At 38.3% G+C, this 18,642-nt stretch overlaps 1 protein-coding gene across 9 annotated transcripts in view; it reads right to left on the bottom strand.

Moving 5' to 3' along the window:
* RNF2 (ring finger protein 2) overlaps positions 1-18,642 on the bottom strand; it is a 111,931-nt gene that overhangs the window by 33,288 nt on the left and 60,001 nt on the right. The window contains exon 2 of one of the 9 annotated variants that reach the window (XM_013979932.2): positions 1,537-1,774. The exons of 7 other annotated variants lie outside the window; for them this stretch is intronic. In XM_013979932.2, coding sequence (XP_013835386.2) covers positions 1,537-1,567 — 31 coding nt within the window. In that variant the 5' untranslated portion in view covers positions 1,568-1,774. Of the gene's footprint in view, positions 1-1,536; positions 1,970-18,642 lie in introns of those variants that run through there. One more of the 9 variants, XM_021102631.1, reaches the window with a different exon arrangement.

Here is an 18,642-nt window from a genome sequence, read left to right as displayed (position 1 = left end):
TTCTCTCAGTTCTGAAGGTTAAAAACCCTAACAGATATCCGTGGGCCAAAATGAAGCTACTGGCAGAGCTATGCTTCCTCCAGAGGTTTTTAATGGGAGACTTTCTTGCCTCTTCCAGCATGGAGTTAACTGTTGGCGTTCTTTGCCTTGTGGCCACATCATTCCAATCTTTGCCTCTGTGGTCACAATGCCTCCTCCTCTTCCACATACAATCTCTCTGTCTCTCATTATAAGGACTCACCTAGATAGTGCAGCGTAGTCTTCCTATATCAAAAGCTTTAACTTAATGACATCTACAAAGACCCCCTCAATCCAAATAAAGTAACTTTACAAATTCCAGGGGTTTGGATGTGAACATCTTTTGAAGGTCCATTTTTTAGCCCACAACTGCTAAAGACAGAGGTTTTAGCCAACTTCTCACAGTCCACACTTAACGTCTTTTTCCTGTATATGATTTGCCTCCTTAATTTGTTTTTAAAACTGTGAATCATGTATCAAAAAACATAATTATTTGAAAATTATTTAGATAATTCCGTTTTCTATAAAGCATTTTTCTCCATTTGAGATTTGCTTCCCTAACACTATGAAACTTTTTTTGTAATCAGACTTTTTCTTCCAGTTATTGCCATCTCTGAAATAAATGTCATCAAATTAACTCTTCCAATCTTTAGCATTTTTTCCTCTTGTATTATATGATACAATATGTGAATAAGCAAACAATTTGTTCCTTAGTTAAAACACTGCTTGATCACAGGATACAGGTGTTACAAGTTTAGAAATTTATTCAAGACTAGGCAAACCAGGGAGCAATAAAAATTCTGAGTAAGCAATCCAACTGCCATCATAACACTGCCTGCAGTAAACATCACCTCATAAAAACAACTCACAGCAGTTTAATCTAAAGCTACAACTGTAAGACACACACTAATTTCTGTAAGCTTCTGAAGACGCAAGTATTCTTTACTGGAAAAGTTGTCAAGGTATTAAACATCTGGAATACTACCCTAAATTACTTTTGGTAATCTAATAGCTTTATTCTTAAAGGTAATCGAATCAGTTCCTAATTGGATTATACCTTTCCACACTGGAACACAGAGCAGGAACCTTTCAAAGGTGAGTTACAAAATCTTCATTATCCAATCTTAATTAAGTTTCTGAATACTGCTGTTAACAGATTTACTGTTTTCTAGTCTATATATAATTTACTGTTACAGGAAAAATAAATGTTTTAAGATTTCTTTAAAGCATTTAAATGCAGATCTAGATAATTTAGTGTGAGCTGTGTCCCCCTTTAGTTCTTCTCCTATCTCATATCCTCTAACACTGCTCCTTCACTCCCGCCACGTCCACATAGACCTTTCTGGGGTTGTTTTTACTGTATATGGAAGTTCCCAGGCTAGGAGTCAAAATGGAGCTGTAGATGCTGGCCCACGCCACAGCCACAGCAATGCCAGACCCAAGCCATGTCTGTGATCTATGCCACAGCTCAAGGCAACACCGGATCCTTAACCCACCAAGCAAGGCCAGGGATCACACCTGAGTCCTCAAGGATACTAGTTGAGTTCATTACTGCTGAACCACAATGGGAACTTCCCACAGATACTTTCTTAATGGTCCAATTCAGTCTTTCCACAAGGCTTCATAATGTCCCTATCAAGGGAATTTCCTGGTGGTCCAGTGCTTAGGACCTGGCACTTTCACCACTGTGGCCCAGGTTCAATCCGTGGTCTGGGAACTGAGATCCCACATCAAGCCACTGCACATGATGGATGTCCTACAAAGAAAAACAGAAAAAGAAAGAAAGGGCACTTATGAAGGGCTAATATTAGCCCATACCAGATATATTAGCAGCAGCCTTATTTACCTTCTGTCCCTTCGTCTATTTATATGAGAAGCTAAAAGACCCATAATGAAAAACAGCAGAGTTCAATAGTTTAGGAAATTTTTATTGAGAGCTACCATATTGCATGACAGAAATGAGACGCTCCAAATGTCTATTGGCTAGTGGACACTGAACATGTTTTCAATACAATTCAATAAATGCTGCAAAAGCTCAAAGAAACAGTCAAATGGAGGAGCTGAAATTATAAAAGATTTCCTAATGAAAGACACTAGGAGGAATGTCTTCCTTGGAGAGGAAAGCTGAAGGTTAAGTGGAAGTTAACCATCTGAGAAAGGAAAGCAGTCCAGAATGACCAACATATTAAGCAAAGGCACAACTCAGCATGGTGTTTGGGAAATTCCAGGTAGTTCACTATTGAACCAGTAGAAAGAAGGAAATAAAAATAGCATAGAGTGAGGCTGAAGAATTAAACTGTGGGCAAAATCAGGGAGGCCAAATACGCCATGCAAAGGTGTCAGGGGAAAACCATCGTGCAATGACACAGATTTGTATTTGAGACAAATGGATCAACTCTGGCAACAGTGGGGGATGGACTTGAGAGAGGCAAAGATACTAAGCGAAGGGCTTGTGCAATAATCCAAATAAGAAATGTCTACAATAAGAATGAATTAGGAGGAATAGAGCTAAAAAATACATAGGAGGTAAAATATATGGGACATAGAAAGTAAGAAAAAGAGAAGAATAAAGCCACAAGCCCCCAAGACTGTGGGATAACAATACAGGAAATGCTATTTTCACCATTTCTTTTTTTTTTTTTTTTTTTTTTTTTTTTTGTCTTTTTGCTATTTCTTTGGGCCGCTTCTGCGGCATATGGAGGTTCCCAGGCTAGGGGTCCAATCGGAGCTATAGCCGCTGGCCTACGCCAGAGCCACAGCAATGCGGGATCTGAGCCGCGTCTGCAACCTACATCACAGCTCACGGCAACGCCGGATCGTTAACCCACTGAGCAACGGCAGGGACCGAACCTGCAACCTCATGGTTCCTAGTCGGATTCGTTAACCACTGCGCCACGACGGGAACTCCAATTTTCACCATTTCTATTCAACATATTATTGGAAGTTCTAGCCAGATCAGTTAGTCAAGAAAAAGAAATAAAAGGCATCCAAATTGGGATAGAGGGAAGAAGTAAATGTATCTTTTAACAGATAACATGACCTTATATGTAGAAAACCCTAAACGTTCCACCAAAAATATGTTAAAAACTGAACTGATAAATGGATTCAGTAAAGTTGCAGGGGGGCAAAAATCAGTTAACCTTCTATATACTAACAATGAACAGTCTGAAGAGGAAATCAAGAAAACAATTCCTTTCACAAAAGCATCAAAAAGAATAACATTAGGAATAAATTTAACCGAGAAAAAAGACTTGTACACTGAAAATTACAAAAACTGCTAAAAGAAATTAAAGACGTAAATAAACAGAAAGACATCCCATCCCTTTTTCATAGATCAGAACACTTAATATTGTTAAAATTACAATACTACTCAAAGCAACCTACAGCTTTGGTACAATCCTTACTAAAAACCCAACCATGTTTTTGCAGAAATCAAAAACCCATCCTAAAATTCATTTAGAATCTCAATGGACCCCAAAGAGCTAAAATAATCTTGAAAAGAAGAAGCTGCAGGATTCACACTTCCTAACTTCAAAACTTAATACAAAGCTACAGTAATCAAAATAATTTGTTATTGGCATAAAGACAGACACAGACACCAACCAATGGAATAGAATAGAAAGCTAATTAATAAATCCTCATATATAATGGTCAATTATTTTGACAAGGGCTGAGACCATTTGGTGGGAGAGATCAGTCTTTTCAACAAAAGGTACTAAAAAAAATGGACAGCCACCTGCAAAAGAATAAAGTTAACCCCTACTTTGTCCCATGTTAAAACAAACAAAAATAAACTCTCAAGATGGAAAAACTTAAAACTATAAAACTCTTAGAAGAAAACAATGAAGAAATTCCTCATGACACTGGATTCAGCAATGATTTTTTGGATATGACACCAAAAGCATAGGCAACAACAAAAATTTATAAACTGGATTTTATTTTATTTAGTTATTTTTTTTGTCTTTTTGTTGTTGTTGTTGTTGTTGCTATTTCTTGGGCCGCTCCCGCGGCATATGGAGGTTCCCAGGCTAGGGGTCCAATTGGAGCTGTAGCCACCGGCCTACGCCAGAGCCACAGCAACGCAGGATCCGAGCCGCATCTGCAACCTACACCACAGCTCACGGCAACGCCGGATCGTTAACCCACTGAGCAAGGCCAGGGACCGAACCCGCAACCTCATGGTTCCTAGTCGGATTCGTTAACCACTGCGCCACGACGGGAACTCCTAAACTGGATTTTATTAAAATTAAAGATTTTGCACATCAAAGAACACTACCAAGACAGTGAAAAGGCAACTCACCAAATGGGAGAATGTATTTGAAAATCATACACCTGATAAAAGATTAATGTCAGAATATATAAAGAATTGAAACAAATCAACAACAACAAAAAAAACAAAGAACTAAACTCAAAAATGGCCAAAGAACTTGCCCATTCTCCAGAGAAAATATACAGATGGCCAATAAGCTCATGAAAAAATGTTTGATATCACTAATCATTAGGAAGATGCAAATAATAACCAGCATCAGACAACATTCCATAGCCATTAGGATGTCTCTATAGCTATTATTTAAAAAGAAAAAGAAAAAAGAAAGGAAATAACAAGTGTTGACAAGGATGTGGCCAGACTGGAACACTTGCGTATTGCTGGTGGGAATGTAGAATGGTTCAGTCATTTTTTTTTTTTCCTTTTTGGGCCACACCTGCAGCATACGGAAGTTCCTGGGCCAGTGATCAAATCTGAGCCATAGCTGTGACCTACACTACAGCTGTGGCAACACCAGATCCTCAACTCACTCCACCAGGCCGGGGATCGAACACGTGCTACCTCAGAGAAAATTCAAGATCCTTAACCTGCTGCACCACAGCAGGAACTCCAGTACAGCCATTTATAAATATAGTGGGTCCCTCAAAAAATTAAACACAGAATTACCATATCATCCAGCAACTCTACTCCTGGGTATATAATCAAAAAAATTGAAAGCTGAGTTCCTATCGTGGCGCAGTGGTTAACAAATCCGACTAGGAACCATGAGGTGGCAGGTTCAATCCCTGCCCTTGCTCAATGGGTTAAGGATCTGGCGTTGCCGTGAGCTGTGGTGTAGGTCACAGACGCGGCTCGGATCCTGCGTTGCTGTGGCTCTGGTGTAGGCTGGCGGTTAGAGCTCTGATTGGACCCCTAGCCTGGGAACCTCCATATGCCGCAGGAGCGGCTCAAGAAGAGGCAAAAAAAAAAAAAAGACAAAAAAAAAAAAAATGAAATCAAGGACTCAATAGAGATGTTTGTAGACCCATGTTCCTAACAACATTATTCACAATAGCCAAAAGTATAAACAGTTCAGTTTACACTAAAATAAGGCAAACACAGAGGAATAAAGTTATGATTCCTCTTATAAGAAAAACCTAAAATAGTCAAATTCATAGAAAGTAGAATAGAGGTTACAGGGGCTGGGGCAAGGGTGGATTGGTAATGAGTAGCTATAGTCTGGGATGATGAAAAAGTTCTGGAAGCGGACAGTGGTGATGGTTATATGACACTGTGAATGTCCTGTTACTGAAGTGTACATTCAGAAATGATTTTAATGGTAAATTTTATGTTATATACATTTTACAACAATAAAAATCTTTTAAATGTTTTTAAACAGGAAACAGTATGTATCTTCTAAGAAGGGATAAGAAGCTGATTTCAGTTTTGGACTTGTACAAAAGGTATATGCAGGTCATCAAGAAGAATAAACACATCTGAAGCATGAAAGGTTCTGGTGGGAAATTTCAATTTACTGCAGTCAAACTATAAGGGAAAGGAACATGCAGTGTGCAAACAAAAAGTGAAATAAGGATCAAATTCTGGGCTAGTTAACTCACAAGTATAAGGAGAGTAGTAGTCAAAATTATCCCACCATACATCAGCGCTTATGGATTATCTACACCTGGTTCAAAAACAACTCAACAGCAATAGGAAGAAACCTACTGGTGAACCTCAACTTTGCTATAAACTACTCTTTGGAAATACTACAAAAATCAAAGTATGAAATCTTGCCAGGGTTGAAACGAAGTATGTACCTATTTTGCACAATTCTACAAAGAATATATGATAGCTACAACTGTTTTTATAATAGAAACAAGACAAGAACATCTATCTAGAGAAAGGAAAACCACAGACTGTTTCTGAGGGGCAATAAACATTAATCCTAACCTACCATATAAAAGCTAATTTACTTTGGGCTGCAATATAATACCAATTTCCATTGATAAAATATTCCATTTGCAAACTTTTACTGACTTCTAAATTAGGTCTCCAACTGTGGTAGGTGAATAATGGATCCCCAAAGATGCCCATATCTTCTGTTTGTTTGTTTGTTTGTTCTTTTTAGGGCTGCATTTGCAACATATGAAGGTTCTCAGGCCAGGGGTCAAACTGGAGCTATAGCTGCTGGCCTATGCCACAGCCAGAAACAGCAACGTGGAATCTGAGCCACGTATGCAGCCTATACCGCAGCTCATGGCCACACCGGATCCTTAACCCACTGAGTAAGGCCAGGGATCAAACCCACATCCTCATGGATACTAGTAGGGTTCGTTAACCATTGAGCCATAATGGGAACTCCCAAGATGTAAACATCTTAATGCCCAGAATTTGTGAATATGTTACCATACATGGCAAAAAGGACTCTGTCAACATGATTAAATCAATAAACTTGAGATGGGGAGATTATGCCAAATTATCTGGATTTGGCCCAATGTAATCACAAGGGTCCTTACAAGAGAGAAGGTGCTATGGAGGAGGCAGAAGTGCAAGTCAAAGAAATGTAAAGATGCAATACTGCTGGCCTGAAGATGGAGGAAGAATTCATGAACCGAAAGGATACAGGCAACACTGAGAAGCTAAAAAAAGAGAAAAAATGAATTCTCCCCTAGAGCCTCCAGAAGGAACACAGGCCTATCAATACTTTGATTTTAATCCCCCAAGACCCACTGTGGACTTCTGGCTGTCAGAACTATAAAATAACAAACTTGTGTTATTTTTAAGCCATATATTGAAGTAACCCGTCAAAGCAGCAATAGTAAACTAATATACCAACTGAACCCAAATTAACAAGAGAAAGCCAAAGGCAGAGTGGGACGAAGTGAAAAAAAATATGAACTTCAGTATACTTGCCCAATAAAGTCTTATCTTCCACCAAAACAAAATTAAACGCACTCAGGAAAGTCTTAATCTAGAAAAGTAGTTCTCAAATTTGGCTGCACAAAGGCATCACCTGGAGACATGGTATACAATTCTGATAGCAAGATCCCCATTTTAAGCCAACTGAATTATTCTCTCTGGGGCTCTTGGTATAGTTAGAGAGCCTATTAGATGGTTTTTATGCGTAGCAAGGTTGAGAACCCACTGTTCTAGCTAAACATTAGCTTTCAGTGATTAAGGTAAAGTCCTGGCATTTCCAAACAGTAGTCTGAGTTTCTGAAACTGTCCCTCAATAAAGGATGTGATTCACCATTCATTTCTTCACTAGCTTAGCATACGCTGTGTTGACTTTACAGTCGACAGTAAGTTAACACTAGGTAAGAAGTTGCCTAGGCAAATTCTTAAAAGCAAAATTACTGGTTCAAAAGGCAGGTAACTTCAAGACAAAAACAGCTAAAATGATATTCCAACGTACCCTTCTACCAAATGAGAATCAGCAACACTTTGTTTAAAAGCCTGCCCAATCTGATAGATGGGAAACGATATTTCATTGTTGTTTCAATATCGCCTCAATCATGAGTGAAGCTAAGTATTTTTCATAGCTCTACTGACCATTTTTTGTCTGTCAATTATTTACCTATATCTACTTTATTTTAGTTTTTTAAAAGGTAATTTGTAAGAACTTTTCCTCCTAAGGAAATTGACCTTTTGCCTATCGTGAGTGTTTTTTCCCCAGTTTGGGTTGTTCTGTCTTTTGCCTTTGGCTTCTTTAGGCCTTAAATTTTATTTTTTATATATTTTTAACGTATTTATATTTTTTCTTCTGTGGCTTCTTTGGACAGCTATCCATACTCTTAAAAATATAAACAACCACCACCATCTACTCATTCTTTAATGCTAATACTTTCAGATTTTCATTTTTTACAGAGGTTGGGACCTGCCCCACCCCAAACTGGTAATTGTCCCAACAGTTATATTTTAGTTCATCTCTTCTCCACTAAAGTTATTACCATGTTCCCTTTTAACCTGTAACAATGAAAAAAGGAAAAAAGCATATATGTGAATATAAGCTTATATAAAGCACATGTGTGCATATGCATGAAAACTCTTAAAATATAAGCATAACACACTAATTTCTTTCATGGTCAGCAATAATTGTGCTGCTTAACTCAGGTATAAAAAGTTTTAAAATTCCTTATAAAGTTATGAAAAGTGAAAGTAAGCATTAGGCACAATGTCTCCTCCTTTTCCTTTCCCAAAGCAAAACAACTGTCACCAGGCTGACTCTCCTCAAAAACAGTGAGGAACTGGAGTTCCTGTTGTGGCACAGTAGAAACTAATCCAACTGTGGGTTCGATCCCTGGCCTCGCTCACTGGGTTAAGGATCTGGTGTTGCCATGGGCTGTGGTGTAGGCCATAGATGCAGCTAGATTCCTGCATTGCTGTGGCGTAGGCGGGCAGCTGTAGCTCTGATTAAACCTTTAGCAGGGGAACCTCCATACACCACGGGTGCAGCCCTTGGTGCTGCAAAAACAAACAAACAAACAAAAACAGTGGGGAATAAAGGTCCAAGGCTGTGCTCAACCTTGCAAAATATTTGTTGCCACTAGGTGGAGACAATTTGACAACAGGAAGACTGGTTACTCAAACAAGACTAGCCACTAATTTTCTTTTATTAAAGTATAGTTGATTTACAATGTTTTGTCGAGTTCTGTTGTACAACAAAGTGACCCAATCACACACACTTCCCTGTGCTGTACAGTAGGATCCCATTGCCCATTCATTCCAAATATAACAGTTTGCATCCCCCAAACCCTCGAAATGCCCATCCATCGTACTCCCTCCCCTTCCCCTCTGCCCCCACACCAAACCCCAAGTCTGCTCTTCTTGGCCATGATCTGTTTCTGGTTTTCGCTTGTTATTTTTAGATAGGATCATCTGTTCTATCTAAAAAGCGGTATCATATGGTATTTGTCTTTTTCCTTCCTGCTTATTACTTCACTTAGTCTGAGAATCTCTAGTTCTAACCATGTTGTTGCAAATGGCATTAGTTTGTTTTTTAATAGATGAGTAATATTCCATTGTATATATGTACCACATCTTCTTAATCCATTCATCTGTGGATGGACATTTAGGTTGTTTTCATGTCTTGGCTATTGTGAATAGTGCTGCTATGAACATAGGGGTTTATGTATCTTGCTCAGTGGAAGTTTTGTCCAGATATATGCCCAGCAGTGGAATTACTGGATCATATGGTAGCTCTATACTTTTCTGAGGTACCTCCATACTGTTTTCCATAGTGGTTGTACCACTTTACATTCCCACCAACAGTGGAGAAGGGTACCCTTTTCTCCCCACCCTTTCCAGCATTTTTTATTTGTTGACTTGTTAATGATGGCTATTCTGACTGGTGTGAGGTGGTACCTCATTGTAGTTTTGATTTGCATTTCTGTAATAATTAGTGACACTGAGCATTTTTTCATATGCCTATTGGCCATCCACATGTCTTCTTTGGAGAAATGTCTATTTGGGTCTTCTGCCCATTTTTCAATTGGGCTGTTTATTTTTTTGTTGTTGAGTTGCATGAGTTGTTTATATATTTTGGAGATTAGGCACGTGTCTATTGCATCATTGGCAAAGGTTTTCTCCCATTCTGTGGGTTGTCTTTTTGGTTTTTATTAATGGTTTCCTTTGCTGTGCAAAAGCTTTTGAGTTTGCTTAGGTCCCATTGGTTTATTTGTGTCTTTACTGTCATTATTCTAGGAGGTGGATCAAACAAGATGTTGCTATGATTTATGTCAAAGAGTGTTATGCCTATGTTTTGCTCTAGGAGTTTTAAATTTATAGAGTCTGGCCTTATATTTAGGTCTAACCCATTTTCAATTTACTTTGGTATATGGTGTTGGATAGTGTTCTACTTTCATTCTTTTACATGAAGCTTTCCAGTTTTCCCAGTACCATTCATTGAAGAGGTTAATCTTTCTTCCACTGTATGTTCTGTCCTCCTTTGTCACTGTACGTTCTGTCCTCCTTTGTCACTACTAGGTACTTGGGTGTGTATCTGGGCTTTCTATCCTGTACCATTGTCCTAGATTTCTGTTTTTATACTGGTATGATATTGTTTTAATGACTGTAGCTTTGTACTATTGTCTAAAATCAGGAAGCCTGATTTCTCCATTTTCGTTTTTCTTTTTCAATATTGCTTTGGCTATATGGGGTCTCTTGGGTTTCCTTATAAATTTTAAAATATTCTGCTCCAGTTCAGTGAAGAATGTCTTTGGTAATTTGATACAGATTGCACTGAATCTGTAGATTACCTTGGGTAGTATAGTCATTTTGACAATACTGACTCTTCCAATCCAAGAACATGGTATATCTTTCCAACTGTGTCACCTCTGATTTCCTTCATCAATGTTTTATAGCTTTCGGAGTACAGGTCTTTTGTCTCTTTAGGTAGGTTTATTCCTAGGTACTTTACTCTTTTTGATGCAATTGTAAATGGGATAGTTTCTCCGATTTCTCTTTCTGAATCCTTCATTATTAGTTTATAGAAATACAACTGATTTCTGTGTATTAATTATGTAGCCTGCAACTCTGCCAAATCCATTAATGAGTTCTAACAGTTTTCTGGTGCTGTCTTTTAGGATATTCTAGGTATGTCATTTGCAAACAGTGGATAGTTTTACTTCTTTTTTTCCCATTTGGATTCCTTTTATTTATTTATTTTTGTCTTTTTAGGGCCATACCCAAGGCATACCGAGGTTCCCAAGCTAGGGGTCCAACTGGAGCTGTAGCCACTGGCCTACACCAGAGCCACAGCAATGCAGGATCCCAGCCTCATCTGTGACCTACACCAGAGCTCTCAGCAATGCCAGATCCTAACCCACTAAGTGAGGCCAGGGATTGAACCCACATCGTCATGGATACTAGCCAGCTTTGTTAACCAGTGAGCCACGACAAGAACTCCAGATTCCTTTCATTTGTTTCTTCTCTGACTGCTGTGGCTAGGACTTCCAAAACTATGTTGAATAATAGGGGTGAAAGTGGACAGCCTTGTCTTGTTTGTGATCTTAGTGGGACTGTTTTCAATTTTTCACCATTGAGAATGATGTTAGCTGTGGGTTCTTCACATATGTTTTTTATCACGTTGAGGTAGGTTCCCTCTATCCCCACTCCCTGGAGCATTTTTATCAGAAACAGGTGTTGAATTTCGTCAAAAGCCTTTTCTGCATCTATTGAGATGATCATATGATTTTTATTCTTCAGTTTGCTGATGTGGTGTATCACGCTGACAGACTTGCAGATACTGAAGAATTCTTGCACCCTGAGATAAATCCTACTTGATCATGGTGTACGATCCTTTTAATATATACTTGTATTTGGTTTGCTAGTATTTTGCTGAGCATTTTTCCATTTATGTTCATCAGTGATACTGGTCTGCAATTTTCTTTTTTTATGGCATCTTTGGTGTTGGTATCAGGGTGATGATGGCCTCACAGAATGAGTTTGGGAGTGTTTCTTCCTCAGCTATTTTTCAAACAAGCTTCAGAAGAACAGGTGTTAACTCTTCTCTGAATGTTTGATAGAATTCACCTGTGTAGCTGTCGGGTTCCGGACTTTTGTTTTTTGGAAGGCTTTTAATCACATATTCAATTTTGATACTTGTGATTGGTCAATTCATATTTTCAATTTCTTCCTGGTTCAATCTTGATAGGTTGGATCTTTGTAAGAATCTGCCCATTTCTTCTAGGTTGTCCATTTTATTGGCATATAGTTTCTTATAGCAGTTTCTTATGAGCCTTTGTATTTCTGCAGAGTAGGCTGTAATTTCTCCTTTTTCATTTCTAATTATATTGATTTGAGCCCTCTCCCTTTTTTCTTGAGAAGTCTGGCTAAAGGTTTATCAATTTTGTTGATCTTTTCAAAGAACCAACTTTTGGTTTCACTGATCTTCTCTATCATTATCTTTGTCTATTTCCTTTATTTCTACTCTGATCTTTATGATTCCTTTTCTTCTGCTAATTTTGGGCTTTGTTCTTCCTTCTCTAATTGTTTTAGGTGCAAGATAAGGTTGTTTCTTTGAATTTCTTTCTTAAGGTATGATTGTATTGCTATAAACTTCCCTCTCAGAACTACGTTCACTATGTCCCATAGGTTTTGGGATGTTGTATCTTCGTGGTCATTCGTCTCTAAGTATCTTTTGATTTCCTCTTTGATTTCTTCAATGCTCCACTGGTTGTTCAGTAGCATATCCTTTAGCTTCCAGGAGACAATGTGATAAAAGGAAGACTGGGTACTCAATTAGAAGCAGCAGCTAATTTTCTACAAATATACCAGAATGATAAAGAAGCTCTGCTTCCAAATTCTTGGCTAAACAAGGGCTAGTCACACTGAGGATCCTGGGTTTTTTAATTTGTAAATTTAAAAATTTATACTAAGTAATACCAACAGTCTCCTTAGCGCTAATATTTTGTGGATCAAAAGGCTTGCTTAAATGTCCTTAACTGTACAGTGCCTAAGACCTTCATGTCCTCTTGAGCTAAGAAGGTATTCTATACTTATCAACTTCTTTCCACCAGAATACTTCAACCACAACCAGTTGTTTCCTCCAATCTTTTCAAAAGAGGTCAACAAAAGGCATATTGTGTATTAAGTTTTTACACATCTGGCATTCCAAGTCACATACAAGGCTTTCTGCATTTTCTTCCTTGTCTTAAAGGAAATAGCTGATATCATACTTCTCTACATTCGTTTTTTTGTTTGTTTGTTTGTTTGTTTTGTCTTTTTGCCATTTCTTGGGCCACTCCCGCGGCATATGGAGGTTCCCAGGCTAGGGGTCTAATCAGAACTGTAGCCACCGGCCTACACCAGAGCCACAGCAACACGGGATCCGAGCCACGTCTTCGACCTACACCACAGCTCACGGCAACGCCAGATTGTTAACCCACTGAGCAAGGGCAGGGATCGAACCCGCAACCTATAGTTCCTAGTCGGATTTGTTAACCACTGCATGACCCACGACGGGAACTCCTCTACATCCATCTTGCTTGTATACAATTTTAAACAATGAGCTAGCTATAGATGTTCCTCTGAAGTGGTAGGTTTGTGCTGGAAGCTGTACTTCTGAGGGGAAAGGAGTGTTTGCTTTTTTTCTCCTGTTATTTTTTCTTTTTGACCCATTTGTTTAGAACCTTCCGTTTTTTTGTTGATTTCCTGAATTCTTATCCCTCTAACAAGACATTCCTTACACTGACACTTTACTTCCTGGTTCTCATCTGCCAGTCTAGATTCTGAAACTCTTCTAAAATGGCTCAACCTCTGCTTGCCTAAGGGGTTTCCAGTCTACTGCTTCATCCACTTTTTGAAGCTAGTGACCTACTGTCAAACTATTGATTCACTAGTACTGTAGTTTAGACCTCAAACTCTGGAATAATCTAAGCTCTCAGCTGTGAACATGCACCAACTCTAAAACACAAATTAACCATATTCTTAGGGATTAATTTTAATCTTTCCAGTACTCTATGACCAAGAGACACAAAGGACATTGATAACTTCCAGAGCAGAGCAGAAAAATTCTGAGTTCCTAAGTAGAGCAAGAGAGACTACTAACCTTATTTCACATCCCTACACAAATCAGAGGAAACTGTAAACAAGAGAGCACATCGATGTATGTAAGCAGCTCACTACTGACTGTGGACTGTTGCTCTATGCCATCAGCATACACAATTGGTTCCCCATTTAAAATCCGCAGATTTAAGGGCAGAAACAAATCAGTATTTCTATCTTTGACAGGGAGATGTGAAAAACAAGTAAAGTATAAAGTAAAGCTTAACAACATATGCTCATCATTAATGGCAAAGCTTTTTAAAAAGAGAATTCTAATGACCTGTGGTCCAAAGCCCCACAGGCCAGAATAGATGTTATTTTTTTTTCTGAGTTATCCGTTGTTTATTTTTTTATAGTTATTTTTTTATTACTCAAATGAATTTATCACATCTGTAGCTGTATAATGATCATCACAATCCAATTTCATAGGATTTCCATCGCACAACCCAAGCATATCCCCCACCCCCTAAACTGTCTCCTCCAGAGACTATAAGTTTTTCAATGTCTGTGAGTCAGCATCTGTTCTGCAAAGGAGTTCAGTCTGTCCTTTTTTCAGATTCCACATGTCAGTGAAAGCATTTGATGTTGGTGTCTCATTGCATGGCTGACTTCACTTAGCGTGATAATTTCTAGGTCCATCTACGTTGCTAAAAATGCTGGTATTTTGTTCATTTTAATGGCTAAGTAATATTCCATTGTGTATATATACCACATCTTCTTGATCCACTCCTCTGTTGATGGACATTTAGGTTGTTTCCATGTCTTGGCTATTGCAAATAGTGTTGCAATGAACATCGGAGTACATATGTCTTTTCTGTTATTTCAATCAAACCCGTAATTTTTTATGTATATGTATTTCTAAATCAACAGGCTGATTCTAAAATTTATATAAAAATAAAGAGTGCCAAGAAGACAATCTTGAAGAGGTAAAAAAAAACAAAGTTGAAGCTTTACATTAACAGATGCCAAACTATAAAGCTACCATAATCAAGAGAGTTGAGTATATACAAATAGAAGAGAAGAACGGTGTAATCCAGCTGTTTCCATTCTATATGCATGGGTATTTATTTTCACCAAATTGACCATATATTCTGCTTCTTTCATTCTTTGCACCCTATGTATTTAGTTCTAAACTGTGGAAATTCAAAGACCCTAGTCTCTTTCAAATTCGGGTATGTGCAAGCAAAAGCCTGACTTTCAAGGCTGTGGTCACCATGGTTAGTCTAGAAAATAAACTGAGAAATCTCAGCAAAGATTTGTCCCACCTAGTGCACTCTTTCCTCGTGAAGGTGGGTACGTCTAACACCCGAAGTTATTTGAGAAGTGGTATACGTATACCCAGGTTGCTATCCTTTCTTGGGAAGAGAAAAGCCCAATGAGATGGTGCAGATTCCTGCCAGAAGCAGCAGAGGTGCTGATGAATACACCTTAGTTTTAGTAACTAACACTGTGGGAAGTAACAGCAACATTCCCTTGTGTCACAGGAAATATACCAACAGGGTCTAAATTTCTGGCAAAGGCATAATCTGTTGAAAAATTAAATTTATGGAAAGGTAGACATAGAAAAGGAAAAAGTTAGATTAAGAAAAGTAACAAGAGAAAGCTGAAGGCTGATGCCTCTACATTCTGCTAAGAGCAACTGAAATAACCCCTTCAAAAATCACCTAGGCAATTTACTTCCAGAGAGAAAACATTCTTATTCTTTCACTAAGTAATTACAGTCCTGGGAAATAATGCTATTAATAATAATAGGTAACATTTAAAGAATATACACCTCTTTATGTGAAATCTTGCTTAATCCTAACAATACTATGAAATATGTATGATTATTGTTCTCATTTAATAAATAAGGAAATCAAGCCAAACTATAAATAAACAAGCAAGCAACCTGCTTAATGGTCTCACAGTGTCAGAGGTTAAGACTCAAATTCAGGTCTGTTTGACTAAGAAGGCCATGCCCTTAACCACTATACCAATTATTATTACTACTACTGCAACAGTAAAGCCATTAGCATGGAGACATATGCTGCAATGTCAACACAGAAAATTTCTTCAATCATTAAAAAGAACAATTATTAGTACCATATGCAATGACTAGTAATACTTGTAGGGTAAAGTGATGAGAGAGGCCACTAACTTGCATTTGTGCTATAATTACGGCTATGTGAAAGTTTTAGAATGTAACATGGAGTTGTTAGGAGTTTGTGGAGGGGGTTTCCCTCCACTTTTCAAGTTCCATTACTACTATTACCAAATTACAACAAGCACAGACTTTAACAGTTTTCAGACAATAGTTGAGAACAGAGACGTGAAGAAAGTATTTCTGTTGTTCCTTTGGCACACAGGGTAGATTTTTCTCTTGGAGAAAAGCAACTATTATGGAAAACAGTAGCAGCCAGACTGGGATTCAAGAGATCCCAATTCTCATTTTGGGTTCTTTTTTTTTTTTGGTCTTTTTGCCATTTCTTGGGCCGCTCTCATGGCATATGGAGGTTCCCAGGCTAGGGGTCGAATCAGAGCTATAGCCACCGGCCTACACCACAGCCACAACAAGGCGGGATCTGAGCCGTGCCTGCAACCTACACCACAGCTCACGGCAACACCAGATCGTTAACCCACTGAGCAAGGGCAGGGATCAAACCCGCAACCTCATGGTTCCTAGTTGGATTCGTTAACCACTGCACCATGACGGGAACTCCTGAGTTCTTGATACAATTCCAAAAGGTAAAATGATCTAATCTTTCTTCTCTTCTGGCCTTCCTTATTGCTTGGTTTCTGCAACTCGCATCAAAAAATTTTAAAACTAGCAAAAAGTAGCTCCTGCAGTTTCAAAGGCCAGGGTCTTAGAAGAAGAAAAAAAAAAAAAAACCAGAAACTTTAAGGATAGGAAGATGTTTCTTATAGCTCTAAATCTAAAGATCAGCGTAATTTCTAGGTTCATGAAAAGAGCAAAAATTTGGCATAGGTCAAATATATTGGAAATCAACACGACTTTGAGAAAGTCAATATAGCTCTAAATCTCCTTTATCAAATGAATATGTTTTAGTGATTTTATGTATGTCCATTAGGGCAGAGTTTCTTACTAGCAATTAAAAAATATATATTTAAATACATATATGTTAAAATATATATAGGAGTTACCATTGTGGTTCAGCAGGTTAAGGATCCAACATTATTTCTGTGAGGATAGAGGTTCAAACCCTGGCCTCCCTCAGTGGGTTAAGAATCTGTTTATGTTGGCATAAACTGCGACACAAGTCACAGATGCAGCTCAGATCCAGTGTTGCCATGGCTGTGGCATGTAAAATAAAATAAAAATAAAAAATACATAAACATACATATATGTCTACTAGGTCAAATCTACTTATTAACAATTAGACTTTCAAAATCTTTTTTCTTTTTTTCTTTTCATGGCCACACCTGTGGCATATGGAAGTTCTCAGGACAGGGGTCCTATTGGAGCTACAGCTGCAGGCCTATGCCTCAGCTGTGCCAACACCAGATCGAAGTCACATCTGTGATCTATGCTGCAGCGTGTGGCAAAGCCAGATCCTTAACCCACAGAGTGAGGCTAGGGATCAAATCTGCATCTTCACGGAGACTACACTGAGTTCTTAACCGCTGAGCCACAACGGCAACTCCTGCCTTTGAAAATCTTAATGAGAGTTCTTCAAACAATCAATGTTAAAAAGAGAAAACCATAATAATACCATGATAACTTTTAAGTAGCTAAAGCAACAAAATCCATTCTCTCCTAAGGAAAACTGATTCCACATTACTGAACAATAAAAGGAAAGGAAAACTAACATTAATTCTATACAACAGACACTGCCTGGGTGTGCTTTTATATATAGTTTTTTCCTCTACCCACCCCTTTAACAAAATCCCGCAAGTATATGGCTCTTTTCTGAGTCTATACGTCCCTTGAGCATCTGATGAAAACTAGGAACTCTCATCTTAAGGGGGAGAAATTACAAAGCACAAAATACAAAAGAACACACACACAAAATTTCAGAGTATTCACAGACCCTTAAAAGATCTCTGGACTGAAGGCTAAAAACACTTTCGACACTAAAAAGAACTTCAAATCTTAAGCAAGAAAAGAGGGGCTACCTTCTCTAATACCTTCCCAGTTTTCTTCTGCCATACCGCACAACAAGCTATCACCATCAGAGAGAGACAGCTTCATTCTTGCAAAGGTAAATTTATGGAGACAACAGGAACAACTTATTAATTACTTCCATCTGGTTGCTACAATGAATATTGTTCCTTCCCACCATCAACATAAATATAAAGCTAAAAAGAACCGTAGGCTCCAAACTTAAGGAAATGGTTAAATACATTATGGTACACCCACTTGAAATATGCAATCATCAAAAATGTGACCAAATTGGTCATGACACTGCAAATGTTAGTGATATCAGGAGTTCCCGTTATGGCCCAGCAGAAACAAATCTGACTAGTATCCATGAGGACACAGGTTTGATCTCTGGCCGTGCTCAGTGGGTTAAGGATCCGGTGTTGCTGTGAGCTGTGGTGTAGGTCGCAGATGCAGTTCAGATCTGGTGTTGCTGTGGCTGTGGTGTAGGCTGGCAGCTACAGCTCCGACTGAACCCCTAGCCTGGTAACCTCCATATGCTGCAGGTACAGCCCTAAAAAGACAAAAAAAAAAAAAAGGAAAAAGGGAAAAAAAAGAGAAAATGTTAGTGATATCTAAAATTAGATCTTAAAATTCATTTATATAAATTTAGGTCTGTATATACATATAAATGGCTTAAAGTAAAGCCAAAAGTTCCCATTATGGTGCAGCCTTAAGGATTCCGACTAGAATC

The sequence above is a fragment of the Sus scrofa genome, chromosome 9 (genome assembly GCF_000003025.6).
Source record: "Sus scrofa isolate TJ Tabasco breed Duroc chromosome 9, Sscrofa11.1, whole genome shotgun sequence".
In the NCBI taxonomy this organism is placed as follows: Eukaryota; Metazoa; Chordata; class Mammalia; order Artiodactyla; family Suidae; genus Sus; species Sus scrofa.
This window is presented reverse-complemented; position numbering and strand designations above follow the sequence as displayed.